Genomic DNA, 26,134 nt, shown 5'->3' with positions numbered 1-26,134 from the left:
ACGATTTTTCAATAATTAAAAACCAAAGTGCCAAAGTGGAATCCACCTTGATAAAAACATTATGTTTATCAGATTTATTATCATTTCTTGTCGTTATCAATATTAACATCACGGGGTCTTAGATTAAAATGTAAAAAGCACAAGAAAATCAAAGTATCAAAATCAAACAGAAACACCGGCTCCGGCTCGTTTTTGGACTTTTAAAGACGATTAAAAATGAGAGCATACAGACGGCTTTGTAATTATGCTACAGCGGCAGTAAAACAAGAAACGCAGTATCAGATTCCAACAGCGGCACGCACAGAGAAGAAAAACCCGGTTTGAAATTTTATTAGTATAATATTATATTCTATTCTATATTATATCGTTAATATCGAACATTTTCCATTCTTAGGGAGACCATGACAGTCAAGATGTATCAAAATTTTACACCATAGATCCAAAAACCGTTAGTAATATATTTCATACGGGTGGTTTGCCAAAACCTTTCACCGAACAAACAAATATGTTTGCTGAAACGGCATTGATGATACGAAAGCCAGCGTTGGAAATTATTAATAGTTTGAAAACAACCGATTTCCAGAAACCAGCTGTTCGATATTTACTATGTATCCTTTTAAAATTATGTTGCTATTATTGAATTTACTCTTAATGGTAATCGGTAAAAAAGAATATGGAAATATACCTATTAACTGATTATCACAAAAAAAAAAAAGTATTAATATCAAATTAATATTAGGTAAGGTACCTAAATTACCGGTAACATTGCAAACCTACAAAAAAACTACTAAGACAATTGTCTATACATTCACATAAGTGCTTCGTTCTCATTCCCATACAAAATATTTTATAAATTATTTGACATACGTTTAAATATAATAAAAAGTTTAAAAAAAAATTAACTAATGATAATCGAAGTTGAATCTAAATATGTTATGTATGAGTCAATTTTTGATATTTTATTTTCAATATCAAATTATTAGCTCTAAAACTTGTGATATTTTACTTTTTGAATTTGAATTATTGAGTTAAGTAATTCAAATATTGAAACTTTTAAACAGGCACAGATTAACTTCTCTTCTACAATATTGATAATAGGTGTTTTTACTCTCAAACAGCTCAATAAAGCATATTATTGGAAATACAAAAATTAATTTTCATAGCATTTTTATACAATTGATATTTGATACCCTTAATATTTTTTTTATTTTCATTATCAATTAATATACTTTTAATTTTTAAAAATTGTTTTTTTTTCTTGGTATTATTTCCGGGATTCACTCTTAATACATTGATAGTTGAAACAAATTGTCCTTATGTTAATTTATAGATGGCCAAACTGGAAGTGGTAAATCACTCAGCCTTGCTCATATACTCCATTATGCGTATGGCTCAAAATTCATTTTATATCACATCCCTTATGGTACCTATATACATTGATGTTTTATATTTTATAGTTTTTAACATTTTTCTAACAAAACAATTTTTTTTAGTTCCAATATGGCTTAAATATGATCGTAAAGAAGTCAACTGGTCTTCTTCTAAAAATGGCATGGCTGACATACCATTAATAGCAGCTCAGTGGTTAAAACATTTTATGCATCAAAATGGAGCTTTATTAAATGAACTTAATGTAACTACTTTATTAAAGAATATGACTATATTATTTTTGAATGGATTATTATTTTTTTCATTAGCTTACTACAAGTCAAGATTATGTTTGGAGTCAACGAGAAACTACACCCAAAGGAACTACACTAAATGAATTAGTTACACATGGCATAAATAGAGCTAAATATGCATGTGACTGCATGGATATACTTCTGAATGAGTTAAAAGCTCACTGTTCAAATAATAAGTAAGTTTACCTTAGTAATATATCATGGTTTAACTGTTGATAAATCTGATAGTGTATAAATCGTATAGTTAATATATTTCAACAGTTATTACATGTGAAATAGAGAAATATAGTAGTTGAGCTTGAAACTTAAATTTTTAAATTCAAAGTTACACAAGTTAAAATGAATTGTTTAATATAAGTTAAAACTTTTTTTAAGAAAATAAGAAATTTAATATTTAGAGTGAATTGACCTCTTATAAAATCTAAATGTAAGATCAAGGATTTTTATTATATTTTAATTTTAAAGCAAGTTATGAGTATTTTAAGATATAGAAACAATTTACAATTTTAAAATACTCATAACTCGCTTAAAAATTAAAATATAGGTGATAAAAAGCCCATACGGTTTACATTGTTAAAATAAAAAACCTAGTAATCTCTATTTCAAATTTGTAAATAGGTACATCATTTATAAAATATTAGTTATCAAGTGTTAACAAAATGTTGATTATCAATAGCATTTTTTTTTTTTTAAATTTATATACTGATGTTTCTTTGAACATAGTAATTCTATAATTTTCTAACTTATTTTAATGAATACTGCATCATTTTACAAATTTTTTAATAGGTAAGAAGATTTGGAAAAAAAATATTGAATCTCAATTCAAAGTATTTTAGTTATTACGCTATTTGAGAGATCGGTTAAAAATATTGCTTTTAGTAGTTTCGTCAACTAAAAATTATAATATTACTTTTGATTGTAAATTTATTTGTTATGTGTAGGTTACTCACAATTATTTTATAAAAGACCAGTAATTTTTTTAATATAGTTCATCGAATAATCATGTCTTATAGTTCTATAAATAGATTATAAATTTACAATAATTATAATTTTAGGTGCAAAATGTTAGTGGCAATAGATGGATTTAATGCATTTTTCAATGAAAAAACCGATTTGAAAACAGAAGACAGGGTTAAAGTAACTCCACAACAAATCACTATGGTCCAAACAGGATTATCAGCCGTTCTTTCTGATTGGGTAATGTATACTATGTTAAATATAAAATATAAATTATAGCATACATTTGCTATTATAATATGCTAAATAATTAATTATGCTATTTGTTATTCTAGAATAATGGTGCAATAGTTATGGTCACATCACCTAGAGCTGCTTTAAACACAAAAAGAGAGTCACATTTACCCATTTACCTCATTGGTCGACAAGTAAGTCAATGTCTTGTTTTTATTATTTTAACTATTATATTAAATTGACCTATTATATAACATTTAGTTTAGAACATTATCTGTGCTTAAGGTTAGGTTAGGTTAGGTTAGGTTAGGTGTTAACGCTTCCCGGCGGCGTCGCGGAAGTAATGCGAAAGCAGTTCCCGCGACGCCGTCGGTTCAAACAGAAAAAAAAAAAAAAAAAAAAAAAAAGGCGTTAACGCTTAAGCGTTGCCGATTTTTCAAAAATTTTCATTTTCAAGCAACATATGGGTATGTGAAATATCAAAAATAAAAAATGCTCATATCTCGCTTGAAAATTAAAAAAGCGAATAAAAGCCAACGCGTAAGCACAGATAATGTTATTATCTAAAAAATTGATAATAGATCAAATCACTCTAATATCAAAACTAACAGCACACTATTGAAACTAGTGAACAAACATTTGCTATGTCGTACGTGTGTAAGACAGAGACAACAAATGCATGGGTACCATCCTCTTAAATTAAAAATGTTTACTTATAAAACAATATCTATGAGAAGAATTATAATAATTTATTATTTGTTATATTACAGTACTGAAACAAAGGTTAGAAATTATACTTGTACTGTGATTTTAGATTATAAATAATAATATAATGATAAATTATTCCATTAAAAAATATAAACAATTTTGAGTATTAATTAGTTGCACTATTTTTTAATTGAAAAACTACATCACGTTCAATCTTTTTGATTGTTTAGTAACTACCAAAGTAAATTAAGTTATTGAATAGTATTTCATAATATTTGACTCTTGAATAGTTTAAATAAAAATTAGAGTGAATCAACCTATTATGAAACTTGATGGTAAGAACATTATCTGTGTTTTGTTGAAAATGATTTTTTTGTAATGATTCGGTTTTTAAGTGAATATGAGCTTTAAATTTATTATACACGCATAACTCACTTAAAAATTGAATTATCGTAAAAAAAACTTCCTACAAAACACTGGTAATGTTCTTACCATCAAGTTTCATAATAGGTCACTTCACCCTAATTTTTGGGCTAACGGCATAAATTTTGAATTTCTGAGCGTAAATTGGGTATGTTACTCGTTTGTAAGACGGAGACAACACATACGGGTGTGGCGTCCTCTTAACAGTGCCCGTCTCTAATTTTGAGTAAAGTATGATATTTATTCAACATTGGTTTTTAGTTAGTCCTAACTGAGAAATTTGATACACAACACAATTTCCAATAAATAGATAATTACATTTCTGCTCAAAAAGTAATCCTCCGAAAATATTAAAAATAAATAAAACATTTAACATTGTAACACCAGTCACCAATATATTTTTTGCTTTTCTCAGTTTCTAAAATACTTGTTGCGTGTTTAAATGTAAGAAATTGTTTATTAAAATATAATTTTTCTCTGCCATATTATTTATTATTGTATATTTATTATGTTACCATATTTTTTCAGGGATTTGAACATATAGATCCATTCATTCCAGTGATGGTTCCTGAACTTTCTACTGTAGAATTTAATAACATGTTAGATTATTATGAAGAAAAAAGATGGTTACAAAAATCTGGTGGAAGAAAGGAGCTAGAATTCTTAACTTCCAAACTACCTGCTGATTTAATGGCTCGATGCGCACCATTGTAATAATATATATTTGTTGTTTCTCTTATTATTTAAGTAGGATAGACTTTTCTATACAATTGATTTTTATGGCAATGTAGTTAATAGTTATACATTAACATAAAGAATTGTCATATTAAAAAATGAATAAAATTTGGCATTTTTAAATCAATTTTAGTGAATATCATTTTTGAAAGTCATAATATTTTCCATTTTGTCTGCATCCTTTGTGTTGAGATTTTCTGATTTGATTTATACATATTATTGAATATAGTTATTAATGACTAAAAATAAACTTAACTGAATAATATTTATTATAACTAGAGAAGCAAGTCCATTAGATATTAGCATTAAATATATAGTGGTTTGGAAAATTCACATACTACATCAATTATTTTATAATTTATAACATACCTATAATTAATATAAAAACAACTTTTTACTTGATTATTATTTAACTTCTATTTCAAAGCTATATAGCAGATTTTTTAACTCTCTTATGGTGATTTGTAGATAAAATATAATATGACGTGTATTGTTAATAATTGTTACAACAATTTACTGAACTTCTAATTTGTATACAAATTGAGCTATTGAATGTATGGGTATAACAAGTAAATCAACATTTTGTTTTAGAGTGTAAAATACATTTTTTATAGGATATTGATGAATTACCTCATTTAGAAGCCATATAAATAATAAGATATTTTTTATCTATGAAAGTGTTATATAAAACTTTTGAAACATTATGGATACGGAAAATAGTTTTCAGAAAAAAATAAAAATTATAACATTTTTTTAACCTGTAATATTTACGTTCATTACTTCACTCAAAATCTAAAATACGTTTGGGGGTTATGGACTCAACTAGCAAAAACTTTTATTGGACTTGGGATCTATTATTTTATATACCTAACCTATGCTTATAGAAGTTCCCAACTTTCTGCTAGTATATACTTTTAAATTTAACATGAAAATGACGGATAAAATTCTTACGAGTGCCCACACCTCAGTCGTCCGGTCAAGTACAACCATGGATCCCGAATATCGACTCACACACCATCCATTAGGAACCACCACTATAAAGTATATTAGTATACGCCATACAACAATACTAAATTTTATCAGTGATATTAGTGCACTATGATTGTGATCAGATTGATATTGATAATTTCCACTTCCAGCTAACATGTAGGTACATAATATTATAATATTGTGATTGGTACAGGATGTTACAGAAAAACCTGACAAATTAAAATTGATAAAAACATATGAAAAAATATATAAAAAATATATTATGGATGATAAATAATTTAAGATTTACTCATGTCTGAAAATTCCCAAAAAGAATATTTTGAAAACATTTATTGCGATTAAAATTAATTTAGGTACTCCTAAAAAATATTGATATTTTAAAAAATTAACTTCTTGACTTAAATAAATGTTTTTACCATCAACATTTAAAAAAAATTAGATTTAGAAATTGGTTATTTTGAATTATTCAATAAAAATTTAATAAAATTTAAGTTTTTATTCGTATTGAAAAATAAAATAAATAATCTTATACTATAGGTACTTGTGTCGCTGCAATTTGCAAGCATCTAAAAATTAATAATTATATATGAAAAAAAAACTGTAATATTGATTCAAACAAAAGTAATTTAGTTTTTCAGGTCATTTCGTATTATACCATGATGTATTGTTTAAATGTTAACCACCTGTTTGGTAAGTGAACGCTACATCAAATGCTACAATTATATACTAGCTACCTATGAAATATAAATTATCTATATCTGCTGCCTGTGCCCCGGTACTTAACTTATTATTTTCTCCGCCATTCCTTCCCTATATGAATGTAAATTTATGACAACTTTTAGTCACTGTTAAATTTAACATTGAAAGGATCACTGTAATGAACGTGTTAAATTTGAATTCAAAGAGCAGTCACATAGACTATAGCATAGATATAGGCGTGCGCTGCAAGGGTGCAACAGAAGGTTCATGTGCTGCATCTGCAACATTTTTTGGGCTGATTGATTGGCAGTGAAAATTATTATAGCCACAGTCGCGTCAATGGTTGGCTGGTCGACATGGTCATTATTCAATATTTAAATATACGTAAATAAAACGGATCTAAATCAATTTTAAATGTTTAGTTTTTCAAATAGTTATATACCTAGCTTACAACAAATAGGTAAGTAGGTACCTAGTTAAAATTACGAATGATATTATTATTATAGCCACTGTATTAATACAGCCTATAATCTATATACGGCTGTATTCTACCTGTAAATAATACAGTTAATAATTTTCAAAATGAATTAGGCCTAACGTAAAAAAATGGGTCGCTTTATTCTGTATTGCTGCATTTGCGATTTAAGTCTGCGCACAAAGTCTAGGTAACTAGGTACCTGTATGTGTAGGACGTAGGTACTGTATATAGTGGCGTATTTACGGTGGAGGGATATGGGGGATGGATCCCCCTTGCCTATTTGTTTTACTATTTTACAAGGAAATTTATGTTAAAATAAGTATTTCAAAAGTATTATTGAAAAAACACACTGTACATAGATACTTGAGCAATTAGCGTACCTAGGTACAACAATTGTTTATAAGAAGACGCGTCTTCACGCCCCATTTTATATGTAATAAAACACTTTCGCGCTCTATATGCTTACAGATTCCTTTGTATTAATAACCGTATAGAAACAAAATATTTACAGATTTAACTTTATAAACTCCGAGTATGTAACGTCAGTATAGATTATTGCAATAATCATATTAATTCTGATTCTGAGAAAATAAACATGGGCTATTCTAGATGTATTTTATAGGTATATGTAGGTAGGGGAGACCCGGGTAAGTTGACGAGCTGGGTAAGATGACGAATTTATAATAACTGATAGTAGATTATATTAACAGCTGATGTTTTACAACAAATGTAAGGAATAATGTTAGGAACAACTATTTTACCGATAAGAAATAATCACGATAAAGACCATGTGTTTTTATTTACGATTTTCTGTTATCACCGTACACACTTTAATTTTTTGTGTTTTGAAATAACGTTTTTCCGAAAAAAGGAAAGTGAAATCCATTATATATTGTTTTTAATCAATAAAGTATAGTTTAAGCTTTATTTTTATGTATAATTAATGTTTATTACGTATGTTAAAATGACAAAAATATTATCATGATTAAAATATTATCGATCGGGGCAAGTTGACGTGGGTAAGATGACTATCGTCAACTTATCCCATTTGATTATATTTTATATTAAATATTTTTGTTAATTCGTGTTTATTCACGAACTTTGTGCAGGAGTTGAATGTTGGAAAACATTCACCTGCGAGTTTTGCAGAAAACATATTTTATAAGTTGATTTTCATATTACTTTCATATTTTATAGGTATGAAGACTGAATGTTTATTTTTAGACTGAAGGAATTTTATTGTTTTAGATATTTGATATTAAGGCTCTTAGAAGGTTACAATTTTATTTTATTGTTTTATATATTTTAATATATTTTATATTAAGACTGAAAACGTTACAATTTTATTTTATTGTTTTAAATAGGTATTTGATATTAAGACTGAACAAGGTTACAATTTAATTTTATGTTATTTTATTTGATTTTCAGACTGAAAGAAAAATGTTATTTTATTGTTATTTGTCTTTAAGTTTTTAAGACTCTTCGAATTTTTTAATTTTTAAATATATGCACTGAATTTTATAAAAAGTATATTTACTCATTAAAACATAATATAAATTATGCTTTGTCAACTTAACCCGGCAAAATGTCAACTTACCCCAGCACATGGGTAAGATGACGAATTCCAAATTATTTTTTATTTAATTTTTTTAACCCGTTAAAAAAAAAATTAAGTCTAACTTTTAATTTTAGAACATTCTTCAAAAGTACCTCTATCTATGTGTGTACAATTTACAAATATATATAAAGGTAGTATATTTTAAAAATACACCGAACCTTAGATTCGTCAACTTACCCAGGTCTCCCCTACTATATTTTGTTATGTACCCACATATATTTTAGACCCCATATTAATTTTTAAAACGTTATACGGATTTAGTATTCTAATTACGTTCATTATTGTTTAAACGATCAGTTTTCAAATTCGGCATTTCAAGGTTGTTGTTGTATAAAGTACTGCGTAGGGTGATTTTATTACGATTTCAGCATACCTATAATATATACTAAATAGTATAATAACACCAGATGAAGTAATTGAAGAACTATGTCTGAAATGTCCAGACTACTCCAGAGGCGTATATTTACGATTTTGGCGCCCTAGGTACACACATTTTGGTGCCCCATTTTTTCAGTTTGCTTTTACTCATTGTCACCAAAAACTTTTGAGCCCCTCAAATTTAGACAATTTACTATTTCTCTCCTTCAAAAGTGATAACCAAAAATGTATAATATTGCCCCTTATTGCATTTATGCTTCCACTAATTGAGAGAACACTTTTATTTTACTATTACCACTCGATTTATTCCTAATAAAAAAAATCAACCTTTATAATCAAATAAAACAAATTATAATTTTAGATTTTATTCTTTTTTTTCTAAATTGTACATATGACAATATAATAAAATACATTATATATATTTGAAATAGGAATTTTGTTTTAACACATTTTTAATCTTAAGTACGTAACATAATAATACTGAGTGTATATACCTACAAATTATACGATGAAAAATTATTTTAACTTTTAAGAAAAGAACGTCTGTCAGCCTATATATTTCTAACTTTGTAAAGATCTTTTATTATTATTATTATTATGTAGGTGCGTACTCACGCGAAGACACTATAAGACAGTGGGTAAGGGTGTCATATTCCCACTTTGGCTTCTTTTTATCATATAACCGTAAAAAACCGTGCCTCGGTACTTAATTTCCGAAAATACCGTACCTCGGTAACTACCAAAAATATCGTACCGAGGTAATTATCGAAAATACCATACCTACCTCGGCAAATGTATTAGTTTCCAAGTTTCCAACATAGGATAGGGCTATTATATAATATATTATGCCATTACAATTATAATACAAAAATAATAAATAATAAAAGTAGATAGGTATAAAGTATTTTCGGTAATTATCTACCGTTTTACGGTATACCGATTTTTGCATAACAGTGTTGGTTAACTAACACAATATAATCTTGCTTTTGTAAACAATTAAATATACTATATTACAGCGAACAGATTTTTGAAGACATAACATTTTTAATTAAATTTTTACCAAAATGGCAAAATATGGTGTACCTACAAACAAAATTGTATTTATTATGTAAGTACATTTGAATTTTGCATTTTTTACACATTTTTACGAATTTTTAGCAATAAATTTACAGTTCGACAAAAACACTGTCTATTCAGTGTCTATTGAAATACTGCGATGAATTGACATGAGGGCTAATCCTGTTAGTCGATTTTCACTTGTACTATTTCTTAAGTACGACTTCAATCTTTTTAGCGTTGAAAATGATCTTTCCGATGATGCTGTTGATACCGGTAAAGTTACTAATATTTAAATCAAGCACCATATATTTGGAAATAAATCAACGGATACTTTATTGAAAGTATCAATAGCAGACTTTGGACACTCATTCTGAGGAACTTTTTTCCATTTTTCTATCCATACTTTTTATTCTGATTCAAATGTATTGGAACTGGGTAAAACATGTTTATAAAAGTCTATACATTTTTCAAAACCATTATAACTAGGTTTAAATTTGTTGAGGAGATTTGGAATCAACTTTTGTAATATACAGAAATAATTTCATTGTGTTTAGAAAATCGTTCTATTAGTTGATTTTTTAAATAATCGATAAATGGTATAAATATTGTTCGTTTATAATACTGTTCCGGTGATTCAGCTGACGTATTACTGCGAGACAATTGACGCACAGTTATTCGAAGTATTTGAATAGTTTCATTCAATTTTTTTCGACTTATAAAAATAATGTTTGAAATTCTTTATCGGCATTTATGCGAATAGAAGATAAAACTTGTATACAATTTTCAACATTTTCACAATATTCAGATAAATCACTATTTACTTTTTGTAATGCATTACATAATGGCCATGTAAAGGCAAAAAGTTTTTCTAACAAACAATTTCGGGGGGTTTGAACCCCCCCCCCCCATATATATGCCACTGCGTCCATGATGCAGTCGAACGCCTCTTCATTGTCGTATAGGTACATTCCATGGAATCGATTGATAATTTTCTCCGTGTCGGCGTTCAGCTTCGGTCATCGCCACTCATCGGAGCAAGGACTACGACGTCCACGACGGATACTTTGAAGTTTGAATCGAAGTAATCCCAAAGCATTTCACCGTCATATTCTCGGTGTATGGCATCATGAAAACTCGGTGTGTATAAGGTCTGTACTCGGAATTGCAAATAATGAACGCAATACGCAAAATTACAAGCTGTCACCGAAAAATACAAATATTTCCCATAGACGACGAGTGCAGAGTTATTATTATTATTATTTTTTTTTATTTGGGTTAAGGCTTCGACTACTTAGGTCATCAGCATGTGGTACTGTAGGGAGGGGGTACTGTAGATTTATTTACTCGTGATTTGTTTTGCAGAATTTTTAATTTGGGCACCCGTAGGTATCTGCCATGCCCGGGCGAGGGATGGCGGCACTTGTTCTCCGGACACCGTGACTTGCCCGAAGAAAAATGCCGCCCGCGACCAAGGTATCGAACTAGGGTCGGCTGCGTCGCAGCCGACGCCTTAGTCCGCTCGGCCACTCCGTCCCCCAGTTGTTATTATTCTATACCTAACGAGCATACGCACACAATACAATATGTTCTGATCGTGGCCTGTTTATTTTTTCAAATCTATTACAGTGAAACTTCCATATAACGAACTTCCATTTAACGAAATTTTCTGTTTAACGAAATATTTTTAAGAACTATGACCTTCATTGTTAATTACACGTAAATTCATCTCCAAATAACGAATCTGATGTTTCTATATAACGAAATAATTATTCGATAAAAACCAGTTTTTGTAAACGTTGTCACTATCAAATTGATAGTTTATGTCATAGTTCTAAAATTGTACATGAACAATGGACCCGATAAAGACACCGATGTTCCAAATGTTCTCGATGAAATTTTTTTAAAACTTGACGATATAGAAACTTTTTACGAAAGAAGGACAATTCTCAAAAATAATAAGCAAACAAAACTTACTGATTATTTCTTTTAAATTATATTTAAGGTTAAAAATTAAATTAAACTGTAATATGATGTTTGATGTTGTTTTTACATACATACAATATACATAATAAAAAAATTATAAAAAAAAAGTTGAAAAAAATACGTAATTCTATTTACCGAATTCCTCTATATAACGAATTTTTTTTGCTGCTTATTCGACTTCGTTATATGGAAGTTTCACTGTATTATTGATATATCTATTACATAATATTTTAACGATGGTTTGTATTTCGATTTGTATTAGGTGAACTGCAATGCTCGATGTATAATGTAGGTATATATACTGTTATAGGGAAGTCTCTTTTAGACTCTGAACGGAACGGTGAATGACGTATAAGTATTGATTTTGCAATGATGTGTGTTTTAAATGTTTTAACTACAAAATTACATTTTACTCCAATAACACAAATATTTATATACATATGTATATGGTTTGAGTAAAACTAAGCCCCCCCCCCTAATTGCGCATACGCACATTTTTATCATTGAATTAAGTTCATAAATGAACGTATACCCTACAGATTTTTTACGAAAATTATTGCTTATGCGATAAGAATCGATTGGTATAACCAGTACACTTTAGTTATTAATTTTATTGGCGTGTTATTGCTAACTGATTATAATCTATAGTGTGATTACCTACACAATATTATTACGGTACATATTATATATTTTAAAACCTAAATACCTATATGTATACAATATTTGAAAGTTGAATGTTACGAGATGGTACATTTAGAGATGTGAGAATTTTAAGATTAGAGTTAGAAAACAACTCGCGCTTTTCGCGGTATACCTACAATTTTTTTCAGTTTTATTGATAAATATTATTGATGCGCAAATAATATAGTATAGGTGCCTCCTTTTAAACGTCCGATGCATAAACGATGTACAACCCAAAAATCGAACAATGCGCAACTATACTATCTAACAAAAAAAGGTGAAAATTAACAATAGTGATGCGCGAAAGACAATCGCGCCGATATCTATATAATATGTATACCTACCCACATCTACGTTTTTTAATCCAACCTAAAAATTGTGAGTTGAATGGGTTACATTACTTATATATTAAACTAAAATTGTAGCTCCTGCACGAGACCTAGCTGGTAAAAAAATAAGTACATATAATGTCATAATGTGTTAGTTCTTACACGGTATATATAGATTTTCTCCTAATAAATGTATTATTTATATACGAAATATAACTGTATAAAAAATTTAGTTTAATTTATACTCACCCCTCCTCCCATTTCATAATCCTGGCTACACCTTCAACGGACCTATATATAGTTGTAACCTAACTTGTATAATTTTTGGATCAGAAACAATATGCTATAATGTTCATTGTTTAAGTGTTTAACTTCGATGAGAATGGTACCTATGTCTGGTACCAAAGATATTGGTATACTTTGAAGGGGCCAAGAGTAAGAAATCCTATTCAGTATTTTTTAAGTGCCTAAATGGGGCCAATAGTTACAAAAAACTATAGGTATGATAACGGGCATATTTACCCGAACTCTAGTTTTTGATAAATTGATTTTATATTATTGCTGTAATTCATACCTACCGTAGCAGTGGCGTTTACCTAACTACGGAGGGCGATTTGGGTATAATAATTATAATAATGTGGGTGATTTAAGTAAATATAATAACATTAAACATATTAATAATTAATATATGAGGCTTGGCGTGGCATATGGTGGTTGACCGGCAGACACTAACGTGTGCTGCGGTCAATCATCGTTTGGCGTCGCAGGATCCCGGATGGGTGATCACCCGGGTTCGTTGCGACATATTCTCGCCCCTGCACATAAAAACGCGCGTTCTAATCGTACCAACCGTTTTATAATATTATATTATATAATAGACAATGGATTATTGTATGAGACGTTTTTGGAAAACATTTTCATCCTATCGTAATACCTAGTGTAGAAAAATAAATAAATAAAAATAAATTTCCATTTTAATCCGATTTACCATTGAATACAAATTTAACACATCCGTTAAAATTTACAGACATATCTATGTACCTATATATAGCCTACATTATAATGGGTATGAGTATACATATGTCCTATCTGTACTCAGTGATGAAGTTATCTCTACACAAAACACCTATATACCATCAGCAGATCGAAATGAGTTCCCCGGTTTTTATATTAATTTATTCTTTTCATAAAAAAAAAAAATCACATATTATTTTTAAACTCACTATAATCGCAAACATAGGCAGAGCTGGTACATGGTATACGCTCTATGTGCAGTGCGCACATACCGATAGCTGAGTACTACCACATGGTTATACATGATATAATATAGGTATAGGTTTATAATAATGTAATTATGTAACATGTTTAGGTACATTTATATTGTATTATGCCAAAATAATATACTTGGACGCATAGGGATATTATAATACCGCCGCGTCCCCAACTCACGTAATGTTGATAGCTGTTGTTTGACGGGGAGGGGGAGGGGGAGGCGTGGTCGTAGCACCGGTGTGTACGCCATTGGTCACCGTCGGGTTTGGCCCCCTTTCGCCGCCGCTGCCGATGCTGTCGAGTAAGCCGGTCGCAATACGCTCGCAACAGTCGCACCAGTGCACAGACGCATCGCCGCGTTCCGTAACCGGTGTACACCGTGTCTGCTCTCCGAAACCGATTGTCGTGTGCGTTCTCATAATAATTAATTGTACCTGCTATGATATCATGTTATATCGTCCGTATTAATGTATAGGTAATGCGACAGACGCCGTTTCGTGCTTTTGTAACAGTTTCTGGATAAAAAAAATATTAACAATACGTTTTTCTTCCGTGTAAGGCACTTGGAGTTCAACTATTGAATATAGTATCTATATACGCGTGGCGCTCCTAAATCACAAAATATTTACGACGAAATTTCGTGTAGACGTTTTACTGAACTGTGCGTGCGTTTTGGTTCTTACCCATACATTTGCTTTGCTCTGAGTTTTCACGCCTTTTACCGGACAAGGTTCGACATTATTCGTTCAAAATTGGCCGCATCAAGCAGAATCCGGTTCGTGTAGCCACTGGCGAAACGGCTGCGCACGACTTGGTAAGCTTATTTTTCTATATCCACTTCCAACGTAATATTATTATATACGCGTGAGGTTGATTTTTTTCATTTGCCTCCATCAAATAAAGGAGTCGTCGTGCAATACGTTATGTCAATGCCATCACTCTATTACAAACATTTATTATTTACGCCTATGCAACAGGTATAGTTAAGTACAGGGGTGGACTGGCTACTGGCTAGGGTGGCGGGTGGGCGAAATGGCCAAATGGCTTGAATACATTTGGGTCGTTAATTTATAAATATTTTATTATTGGCCAAAAATTGTGCCAAATTTTCTGTTTCTACGCGGCCAATTTTTATTCCTAGTTCGCCCCTGTGTAGGTATTATTATTATGAAATTTGAATTTGTCCAATAACTTACTTATTAATTGTTACATAAGTCTGGTGTCTTGGTGTCCTAGAGGGCGCCATCTACAATAAACTTTTAAAAAATATTTTCTCATCTACTTAGCTATTGCCTATTATAGGTAGGTAATATTAACATGAATAATTAATAACCATTAATAATAAAAATATATAAACTAAAATATTGAACTATACCTATATATTATTGAAACAAAGTTTACAAGTAGACCAATAGACAGGTACATAATATATGGTTTAGTGTATATAAATATAGTACCTAAATGTATAGGTATAACAGTGAACAGTCAATAATTGTAGAAATTGTATTGTAAATAAAATAATATATAGAACTTATATATATATAATACGTAATATATTAGCTCCCTGATATACTAATTTACCTCTATATAGGTATACATAATCATGATTATCGAATCTTTACGTTCTATTATTATCGAAAATCTATTCGTAATCTATCTTAGGTATAGGTACTATCATAGTACCTACTATTTATTTTTTGGCACCAATTTCTTATTTAAGTTTTATATCAATTAGTAGGTCAAGTAATTAGGTAGGTAACTAGATTATAAAACTTGATAAATTATTTAAATTTTAACTTATTGCCACTTATTTCAATATAATTATTATAAAATATTATAATAAGCCATAAAGTTTTTTTTTTGTTATATACCTTCGATATAAATTTCAATAAGCCTATACAATATGGTTGTAGGTAACTAACTACCTATGTTCTATAAATGTTTTATCTTGTTCTATATAAGAGTTTAGGTATTAACACTCACAATAATGAGATAATACTACATATTTTATAGATAGGTAGGTAGAGGTTTTTTGTAGGTATATAGTAGGTGGATCTACTACCAACTACCTATACGGCTATACCTACACAAAACGTTTTAAAAACGTCTCATGTCTCCCGGCCGACAATTGTTAAATGTTATAAAATAATAATGCTTAGGTTAATAAAGGGTTGTATAAGCATACATACACATTTATACGTGTTCGTATCATACGGGTGTGTATCAAGAGGGTTTGACATTTTTAAGTGTATCTACCTACGTAGTTTTATTGTTGCATTATTAAATCCTTGTAGTAGGTAGGACAGGTATCTACTAAGTAAACTATGTACCTAAATTGTATGATATATATATAAATGTGTGTTATATTATGCTTAATACAACATATACAATTTTTTAGTATACATATAGTTTAACATAAGTTCAACATATTTTTTATTTTTGTTTTCGATAATAGCTATTTTCTAATATGTGTATCCTTCTTTTTTACATAATAAGACAGATAGTTAAATAAAATCATACATGGATCAATGGATTTTATTTTAAGTCTTTAGTCCATTAACTTAATAGTTTATATTTTATATGTTAACTTAACAAGTTAACTTAAAATACAAATAGTGATATGCAGTTGTCGTATATATTTATTTTATTTAACTATTAGTATTATATACATTTACACCAACGTTCTGCCAGGTGGTGCTCTTTGTATTCAGACAATTAATATTCTGGATACATATAATATGAAAATACAATGCTAAGATTATTAATATTGCAGTACCAATACAACTAATACAATACAAGTATACAAATTTCTGAATTTGATCACATTTATTTTATTTATAGGTGCCGACATTCAACGTTCACTTCCCAAAATCTTTATAAAAAAATAAATAAAAGTTTAATGAAAAATTTAATTTAACGTAAATATGGATTAGATATTAATTTGTACTTTGCGTGTTTTACTTGACGAAATTGACCATTGTTTAAAGCTAGGTACCTATCCAACTTTTGCTTTATTTTAATACGTTTTGTCACTTTTAGCTCATCTAAACAAAATGTAATCTAAATTAATATTATAATAAGTATAGCTAAGTATACATTATTATTCCAACCATCTAAAATTTACCTCACCATTTATTATCGTAGCCAATGCTACTAATGAATAAAACTATATAAGAAGATTTAATCGATATTAAATTAATTTTGTTATTTAACTTCGAACTAATTTTGTTGTAAACAAATAATTAAACCAGCTTAATACAAAATAATATAGAATCATGACCTTGTGTTTTGTCACTTAGCAACTATAGTAATGTAGATTTAACGACATACCTAGGTAGCTATAGTTTGTACAATAATTATAGTTGCAAAAAATAATTTGGATATCGTAATAGCTCATTTAGATATAATATTATATGTAACACCTAAGTGAATCTTGATCTCCATACTTTTTAAAAAAAAAATATGCATGTGTCGTGCATTAAAATGAAATAAATATAAAAACACAACATAATAATTAACAATAATAACGAATTTAATAACATACACTTAACAAACTTAGAATAGATAATAATAGGTACGTATATCATTATAATATATCGAAGTGTCATAATATGAACGTATGTATGATTGGATTTGACCAGATAGTTTGTGTTTTTTGTCCTAAATATTGTAGTATTGAATATAAATAAATTCATAATATTTTCAATTCACTCAATTGACAATTCTTGTCCAGATAATTTAAAAAACTTCCGAGTAAAATTATTAAAACAATGGTACAGTTATTATTTAAGCAATAATTATTTTGACGCCAACATAAATCATTGATTATAATTCTATGATAGGTACTTACTTAAACAGCCTAGATAATAATAACTATTCTCTAATATTACCTATATCTATAATCTGATGCGTATAATTTTACAGACAATTATATTATTGTATGTAGTTTAATACTTTAATAAATTCATAAATAGACATAACATAAGCTAATAGGCATTTGAAACAATTATCACCATTAATTAAAATAATTATTTGACTTAAGTTGTAGGTATTATTTACAATCATTATGTAAATTATAATTAAAAACCCATTAAATAATTATTAATCAATTATTACGTAACTTAAAAGTTCAATGAAGTCGATCGATATCTTTATTTATGATGCAAAATATGTACTAATTCTATAATTATAAATAATATATTACCTGTTAATAACCTGTATTTTTCATATGTCATATAACAAAATATTTGAAAAGCAATTTGAATGTATAACAAGTGACAACCTAATATTTAATAGACATTTACACATCACGCATCATTTAAATATATATATAGGTACCTATATAGTTTAACGTTTTTAAATCTTTCAGTTACTTATTTTAAAACACAAAGAATAATATTAGCACTACGTGACTAAATAAATTACGTTTTTAAAACTGTGTTACGTAAAACTTATTAAACATTGTTAAAGTTTTACTTCTATTTAAAAACAATTGGTACCTATAAGAAAATAAATAATAATTAAGACATTAATAGACATATTATGACAACAAATTCACAATAATTATTAGGGAAATATAAAATGTTCTGATTACCAAACCATACACGCCACAGAAACAAAATAAATAAAGTTGAATGGAGAAATGACTACATTTTCAAGTATAGACGTAACTACGTAAGAATGCTTTTCAGGTACTAATAGTGTTAGATCTAAATATTATATCAAACTAAATTTTCTAAGTTTCATAGGTTTAAAATGTATATAAATACAAATACTATCATATCAATGGTATATTAAACGTTTTTTTTATATTTTGACTAGAGAACGTTTGACGCTAAAAAGTGTCCTTGGCCCTAACCGATATAGACTTGCATTATGTTAAAGAAATTGATGTATTTAGGGTCGAACATATTTCTGTGGGTACCTAATTCCTTTCGGTGCAATACAAACATTTATTTAGTCAGGGTTATATAGAGAATTTAGTCACCACAGCCATCATTACTGTTCAAAGGGGCCGATCAGATATTTTTACAAGGGTAGTTTTTTTCCTCAAGGACAAAAAACAAAATCACAAGTCACAATAAAAAATAAATACATATATATTTTATGGTTACTTACCTAGTTCAATATTAAGGCATGATAACAATGAAAGAGTCATATTTATACTTAGGTACACAGATGTTATACAATTGTATAATACTATAATTTACAATTGAATTGTTACATTAAAGGTACTGGGTAACATATTAACATTCATATAAATATAGTATTTGGGGGTATATAATATGTACCTACTTACGACTTACGTACGAAATATTATAATTTATGGTCATTAAATTTTAATCATATCATTCGATTACGAAACTAATATAGGTAGTATTTAAAAATACTGTGAAGATGTATGTTAACAAACGAGTGAGTTCTCAAACATAAATAGCTTAACCATTAAAAGTCATTTATACTTACTGAATTTTGTGTTTTATAAATATTGTTATAATAAATAAATAAAAATTATTTACAAAAGCTAATTGTTGTAAAAATATTTAATAATTTAATTTTACTTTTGGTATGTTCACAATAAAATTATAAACAGTTGTATAGTAATATTACTTAGAGGTAACTAAATTAAATATAAGCACATTTTTGTTCTGCTTTCAGAATTTTTAAGATTTTATACTTCTGGCGGTTGTATGCGCTCCAAATATGAAGTCAATATTAGTGTATAATATGGGTACAATTAATTGTTCAACCATATCGTGCGTAACTGCACTAATATTACTTGTATTTAAATGCACCCACCTCTGAAATTATTAGAATCGTAACAGAAATACACAATAAATTATCAACCTTGTCTCTTACAATTGACCACTTAGAATTAAGTAGACTGTCAATTTAAATAACGTACATACGGCCGCCCTCCTCCCCCGCGGCCAACGCATAAACGATAATTGAAGTGTTTTGACATTATATAAATATACATTAACATGTGTATACGTTTCCGTTCCGTCTTCTATGGAAAAACTATGTTTTTTTTTCTGTTTTATATTATCATTATTGTTCGAAGGATGTTGTGTTTTGTAAATGATATGTATGTGACTTATTCATTATATTATTGTCCTTTGTAATAGTATGCGTGCGTATATTGGACTATAAAAGACCCGGACAATCGTCATTATAATGGAACTGTATAATACGTGTACGTACATACATGTTATATTATTATATAGGTGTACGTTTTCAATTCATTTTTTTTTTTTTTTTTTTGGGAGTAAAAATTAATAATAATAACAGACCACCCGACCGCCTTCTTGAACAAGTGCCGATTCCTGCATTATGCGTTCGACTTGTTAATCAAGCTGCATAATATGGGGAAACATAATGTTGTAATTATATATGATAATGAGTCATGGCGTGTTAACTATTAACCCCCCAGTTTCGAGGCATAATCAGTTTTTTAAAAACGTTAGCGTATATAGCATATAAAAAGCTTTGATTTTACTTACAAAATGTACGTGTACAATGATTTAAGTGATTTCACACCAAACTGTGATGTTTATTACACTTTAGGTATACAATAATATAACGCATTTTATTGTAAGAAATAGTTACTTGAAATATTTTTTGTGATTCCTAATGGAATGGTTTTGAAATGGGTATCCACATCATATTATAGTAATATATTATATACTAATAAAGTGTATATTATAATACGATCATTTGTTTTACATAATATTATGTAAAACATTAAATATATAAATATCGAGTAAATATGTGATATATCTATGTTATCTATAATATTTACATAAAAATATTGTTTCTTTGTTTGTCTTCAATAGACTCAAAAATTACTGAACCGTTTTCAATAAAAAAATATATCAATAGATTCTTTATGTAGTTGAGACTCTAAAGGTGTTTATGGCTTATTTTTCCACCCCTATATGGGTTGCTCATACATGCATTTAGTTTTGGCTCATGAAAATCGAATATTTTTATGTTTATTTAAATGGTTGTCATTGGTAACAGATTATATTACTATTATAATAAGTAAAAAAAATGTTTACAAATATATTTTTAAAAATTACCTATTGATAATTTATAATCATTTATTTGATTACGAATACCTATACGAGAGACAACCTTGAGTATGACATTGATCCGTCTATTAATTTAAATAAAATAAAATGTGAATAACTCAACTTTTAAACTCCCATATAATTACCTATTAGAATATGTTTAGACAAATTAGGATTGCGGCTTTCATTTATTCGTTAGCATGTTAAAATATAAAAACAATTAAATACGTATGGGACAGCAATTGTTCATTATATATACGTTATAGTACCTATTACCTATACAATTTAACTGTGCTATATACTAATACAATTAATGACTCAATGGTAGGTATCTATAAAACTTGCACTAGTTCGCTTGTCTACAATATCGAGTTTTGAATAATTTTCGTACACTTTCAACTATTAGATGCTATAACAATAAAATCCGTATGGTCGCCTATATAGGAGTTTCAACTGTTCAAAATATAATAATATATAATAATAATAATAATAATGTATAACGCATAAAGACGTGGTTTCCTACAATCACGCGTGCGTGATTGCGCGGTGCGCGATGCGCGTTTGCGCGATCACGCTTGCGTGATGCGTGATGGAAGTGTTTTGCTACGATGCGTGTTTACGACTGCGCGATTTGGAGTTTAGAAAAGTGTCGTCACTTCGTCAGTTGATGTTTAGTATTTCATCAAAATGGACGTAGTTATGCTTTACAATATTTTGGAGGATGAAGCAGATGAAGAACTATTGCTACTTGCGAATCATTTCCGTAATGAAAATGATGAAATGTTTAGTCAACGGAGCAGGGAGGGTTGTTTCAGTACTTTAATTCAAAGGCGCCTAATTGACAATGAAACTAGATTCAGGGCATATTTTAGAGTGTCATTTGAATTATTTAATTATATACTAAATGCTATTAAAGAAGATATAAGAAGGCGTCCAAGTAATCGGATTAAGAAACCAATATCACCAGAAGAGAAACTTAGCGTCACTCTAAGGTAAGTAAAATTATTGTACTATAGGTATATTTATCAAAATAAGAAAGGGACAATAAATATTTGGGTAATTTTCCATTTCAATTATATTATTCTGATATTGATAGAATGATTCATTTAAAAAATACATACATATTATTTATTTAGAACTTGGAATATATCTAACCTAAGTCCTAACCACTGAGCGTTAATAGTAATTAAAATAAAGCAACAAAAAATAATAAATATTTAAATTTACACCAATGTTATATGGAGATTTCATTTTAATAAAATAAAATAATATATATACTAACTTCGTACCAATCTGGTAATTTTCAAACTATAAAATATCAAAAAATAATTTTTTTTCAAAATAAAATAAAATAAAACTGTGCATGAAAAATGTTAAACTTGCTTAATAAAAATAAAAAAATTAATATTCTTCGAGATATTTTAAATAAGAAAAATTGGACTTCGCAGATGGAGTAGGATTTGAAATGTCCGAAACACTTGACATCGTAGTGGAACACGAAGATTCATCGGCAAGTATTGTAGGAACTTGCAGATTCGATGAAAATGTTGATGTTGATGTCATTGTTTCTACAGGTGGTGTACTCGTGGTAGCCTTTGTTTTTAATAAGCGTAATTCCATTTCGGAAACAATGTTAAATATCCTCATTTTGGCTTCCACAACTGATTCTGGAGGAAACATTGAAACCGTTGACGCCATACTTTTAAAAAAAGTTTGAATTGGATCAATAGATTCTTGTTGTTTCATTTCTCTTAACGCTGCCAATCGCTCCTCTCGTCCTTTTTTAATTTCATCTAATATTTTATCTTGAGCTCTTCGTGTTGTTTTTTTTTTCGCACGGTTTTGTAAATGAATCTATCAAACTATGGTTTATTTCTGTATTTGGTAGTTTGTCATCAATGGGCATATCTAATAATGGTTCAGAACTTTTAAGTAACAGTTCCTTCTCTGGCTCGATTTCTTCAGTTTGGTCAAAACTATCATTTACGGCCATTTCTGAGTAGTTTGTGTTGTCATTGCAGGCTTTTTTTTCTACTGAAATGTTCGATGTAGTTCTGAAAATAATTACACATAAAAAATACACATAAATATAAAATGTATTGATTTTACAACTGCGTTTTTTAATTGTTTTCTATTTTCAAAAAAAAATGTACAAGTAACCTTAGTAGTTAAAAATTCATAACATTTTTATAATCCTTATCTAAGGTTTAAAAATTCAATACAATATAATACATAATAATATACGACATATAATAATTGTTTACCTTCTTTCGTTTTCGATGTTATCTAAAAAACTTAATGAATCGTCATTGTACTTCGATTTTGTTGTAGCTGCTGAACCGGTACCTAATCTTCGTTTCTTTAAATTTTTTTTATATGAATCTCTTATTGTGCGCCATCTTGTCTTACAATCATTTACTGAAAATAATTTTAGTGTATTATTTATATTTTACAGATTTTTAGCAACCGGTGAAAGTTATAGATCCCTTGCTTTTCAATTCCGAATATCTCACAGTTGGATAAGTACTATTATAAGGGAAGTATTAGTTGCTATTTGTCATCGTTTAAAAAATATAGCAATACCTGAACCAACGCAATGTAGTTTGTCGAAAGTAGCCAACGATTTCTATGAAATGTGGAATTTTCCAAATTGCTGCGGCGCCATAGACGGGAAGCACATACGGATCGTTTGCCCTGATAACTCTGGATCGCTGTTTTTTAATTACAAGTCATTTTTTTCAATTGTGTTATTGGCTTTAGTCGACGCGAATAACAAATTTCTGGTGGTAGACATAGGATCGTATGGTAAAGAAGGCGATGCAGGAATTTTCCCTAAATCTAATTTGGGCAAATCAATATCAACCGGAGAATTCAAATTTCCAGAACCAAAATGTTTACCAAACACTGATGTAGTCTTGCCACATGTATTTGTCGGTGACGAAGCATTTAAATTGACGGAGACAATGATGAGGCCTTATCCCCGAAACCAATCAAAACTAGATCCAAAAAAAGCCATTTTTAATTACCGCCTAAGTCGAGCTCGAAGAACCACAGAAAATACGTTTGGCATAATGTGTCAATACTTTCGTGTATTTTTCACGCCAATTAATATTCTGCCTGACACAGTCGACAATTTAATAATGGCCGCATGTATTATCCATAACATGTTACGAGAAGAACGAATGGTGTGTCCTATGGATTCGACAGACAGAGATCCCATAACAGACGTTCAAACGAACACGAACATGATACAATTTGGTGCAGTTGGAGGAAACGCAACTCATGAAGCTTTTCGAGTTAGGGAAACTTTTAAAGATTATTTTAACAGTAGGTCAGGATCAGTGAGTTGGCAGCAAAAACACGTGACTCGTACTAATTAAGATAGTGTTGTTATATATTATATTGACTGTTTACAAAAATTATTAGTAGTCCAAATATGATTTTACTATTAACTATTTTCATATTATATTCAGTGTAATATTATTTATAATGTAAAATTAAGTTTATTATTATCAACTAACATATTATTTTAAGTTATAAAACCAAACATTATATGTATATAAGTTTATTTTCGGTCACTATAAATTATCACATATAGATATAATTAAACTAAAACATTCTGTATTATTAGAAATGTAAGTAAATTATTTAATTTTAGATAAGATTTTATTCAGTCACATATTGATATTCTATAAATATCAAATTTTCTTGACTGTTGTCTCGTATTCGTTATTCAAGAACAAACAATTTGAATCACAAATCATAATATTTTCTTATATCATATTACTATCTTACTATATTTTTAACTTATAATTTATATTAATTTTCTAATGACATTACATACCGTTTTTTCCAATAGACTGTGAAATTTCTTTCCAAACATTATCTTTAATGCAATTATCCTTATAATTTTTGTCACTCAATTTATAAATTACAGGATAATTACGAACAACTTCTATGAGTTTTTCGTCATCCATAACATTAAATGCCCTCGACTCCATAGTTCACCAAAACTAATTTAAAAAAAAAACATTGAAAATTGTAATAATTTACAAAAAAAAAATTATTTGTTATTTATATAGCAGCTTATATTTGAAAATTATTCTTACTTACTTCTACCTGCCGTTTGATTTGACTTGATATTGATAAAATCAAATAAAACATATAATACAATAATATTATATTAAATAATAATTAAATAATATATTAAAATAAATGAAATCCCGCAATGCGTTTCACGCAGAAGTTGACTTCGTGGCGACAGCTGCGTGACTGGAGTGCGTGATCGACAATCGCGCGCGCGAATATTCACGCGCGTGAATTATTAATAAACACTTACATAGTTTTTCGTGGTTTCAACTTTTGCGCGATCACGCATCACGCATCGCGCACCGCGCAATCACGCACGCGTGATTGTAGGAAACCAAGGCTTAAGGAGTTTATTCATAATAATCACGTTTACAACCACTGCTTACAAACCTTGTCACACTGGTTCTTGAGAATATTACAGTATTCTTTCTTTTATCCCCTTTTTATTTTCTATTTTTCATCCCTTTGGTAGACCGTACTTAAATGGTGACCAGATGTATACAACATGCTCCCGGACGTATACCTACCCCGTGCACAATACTGTTAGATTACTGACATATAATATAATATATACGTGCACATTTTATACGATACACCATGGCTACATGTGGTGTAAGGTTTTCAATACTCGATGACTTTTTAATTTTTATATTAAATGTGCAAGATGTGTCGTCTGTTGCTTAAATATTTATATATATTCTAAATTTTGATCAACAAATATGAAATAGTAGGTACAACATAATATT

The 26,134-nt window shown here is 28.8% G+C and overlaps 4 protein-coding genes across 4 annotated transcripts in view; 3 read left to right on the top strand and 1 right to left on the bottom strand.

The window, feature by feature from the left end:
• Positions 1-104: 104 nt before the first annotated feature.
• On the top strand, positions 105-4,866 carry LOC132942401 (small ribosomal subunit protein mS29). Its single transcript, XM_061010726.1, has 8 exons — positions 105-318; positions 395-608; positions 1,331-1,423; positions 1,494-1,633; positions 1,698-1,858; positions 2,738-2,879; positions 2,975-3,067; positions 4,533-4,866. Exons 1-8 carry the CDS (start codon positions 217-219, stop codon positions 4,716-4,718), a joined length of 1,131 nt encoding a protein of 376 aa, XP_060866709.1. The 5' UTR covers positions 105-216; the 3' UTR covers positions 4,719-4,866.
• Positions 4,867-14,554: 9,688 nt separating this feature from the next.
• Positions 14,555-26,134, top strand: part of LOC132942785 (protein dead ringer homolog) — a 77,393-nt gene continuing 65,813 nt past the window's right edge. The window contains exon 1 of the mRNA XM_061011423.1: positions 14,555-15,040. The gene's annotated coding sequence lies outside the window, so the exon portion shown is untranslated. The remainder of the gene's footprint in view (positions 15,041-26,134) is intronic.
• LOC132943803 (uncharacterized) lies at positions 21,987-25,157 on the top strand. The gene is made up of 2 exons (XM_061012908.1): positions 21,987-22,291; positions 23,755-25,157. The coding sequence occupies exons 1-2, from the start codon at positions 21,987-21,989 to the stop codon at positions 24,677-24,679; spliced, it is 1,230 nt and encodes a 409-aa protein (XP_060868891.1). The 3' UTR covers positions 24,680-25,157.
• LOC132943804 (uncharacterized) lies at positions 22,285-25,722 on the bottom strand. The gene is made up of 4 exons (XM_061012909.1): positions 25,413-25,722; positions 25,144-25,312; positions 23,564-23,717; positions 22,285-23,353 (listed from the first exon to the last, which is right to left on the bottom strand). Exons 2-4 carry the CDS (start codon positions 25,298-25,300, stop codon positions 23,101-23,103), a joined length of 564 nt encoding a protein of 187 aa, XP_060868892.1. The 5' UTR covers positions 25,301-25,312; positions 25,413-25,722; the 3' UTR covers positions 22,285-23,100.

This window comes from Metopolophium dirhodum, chromosome 4 (assembly GCF_019925205.1).
Source record: "Metopolophium dirhodum isolate CAU chromosome 4, ASM1992520v1, whole genome shotgun sequence".
Classification (NCBI taxonomy): Eukaryota; Metazoa; Arthropoda; class Insecta; order Hemiptera; family Aphididae; genus Metopolophium; species Metopolophium dirhodum.
This window is presented reverse-complemented; position numbering and strand designations above follow the sequence as displayed.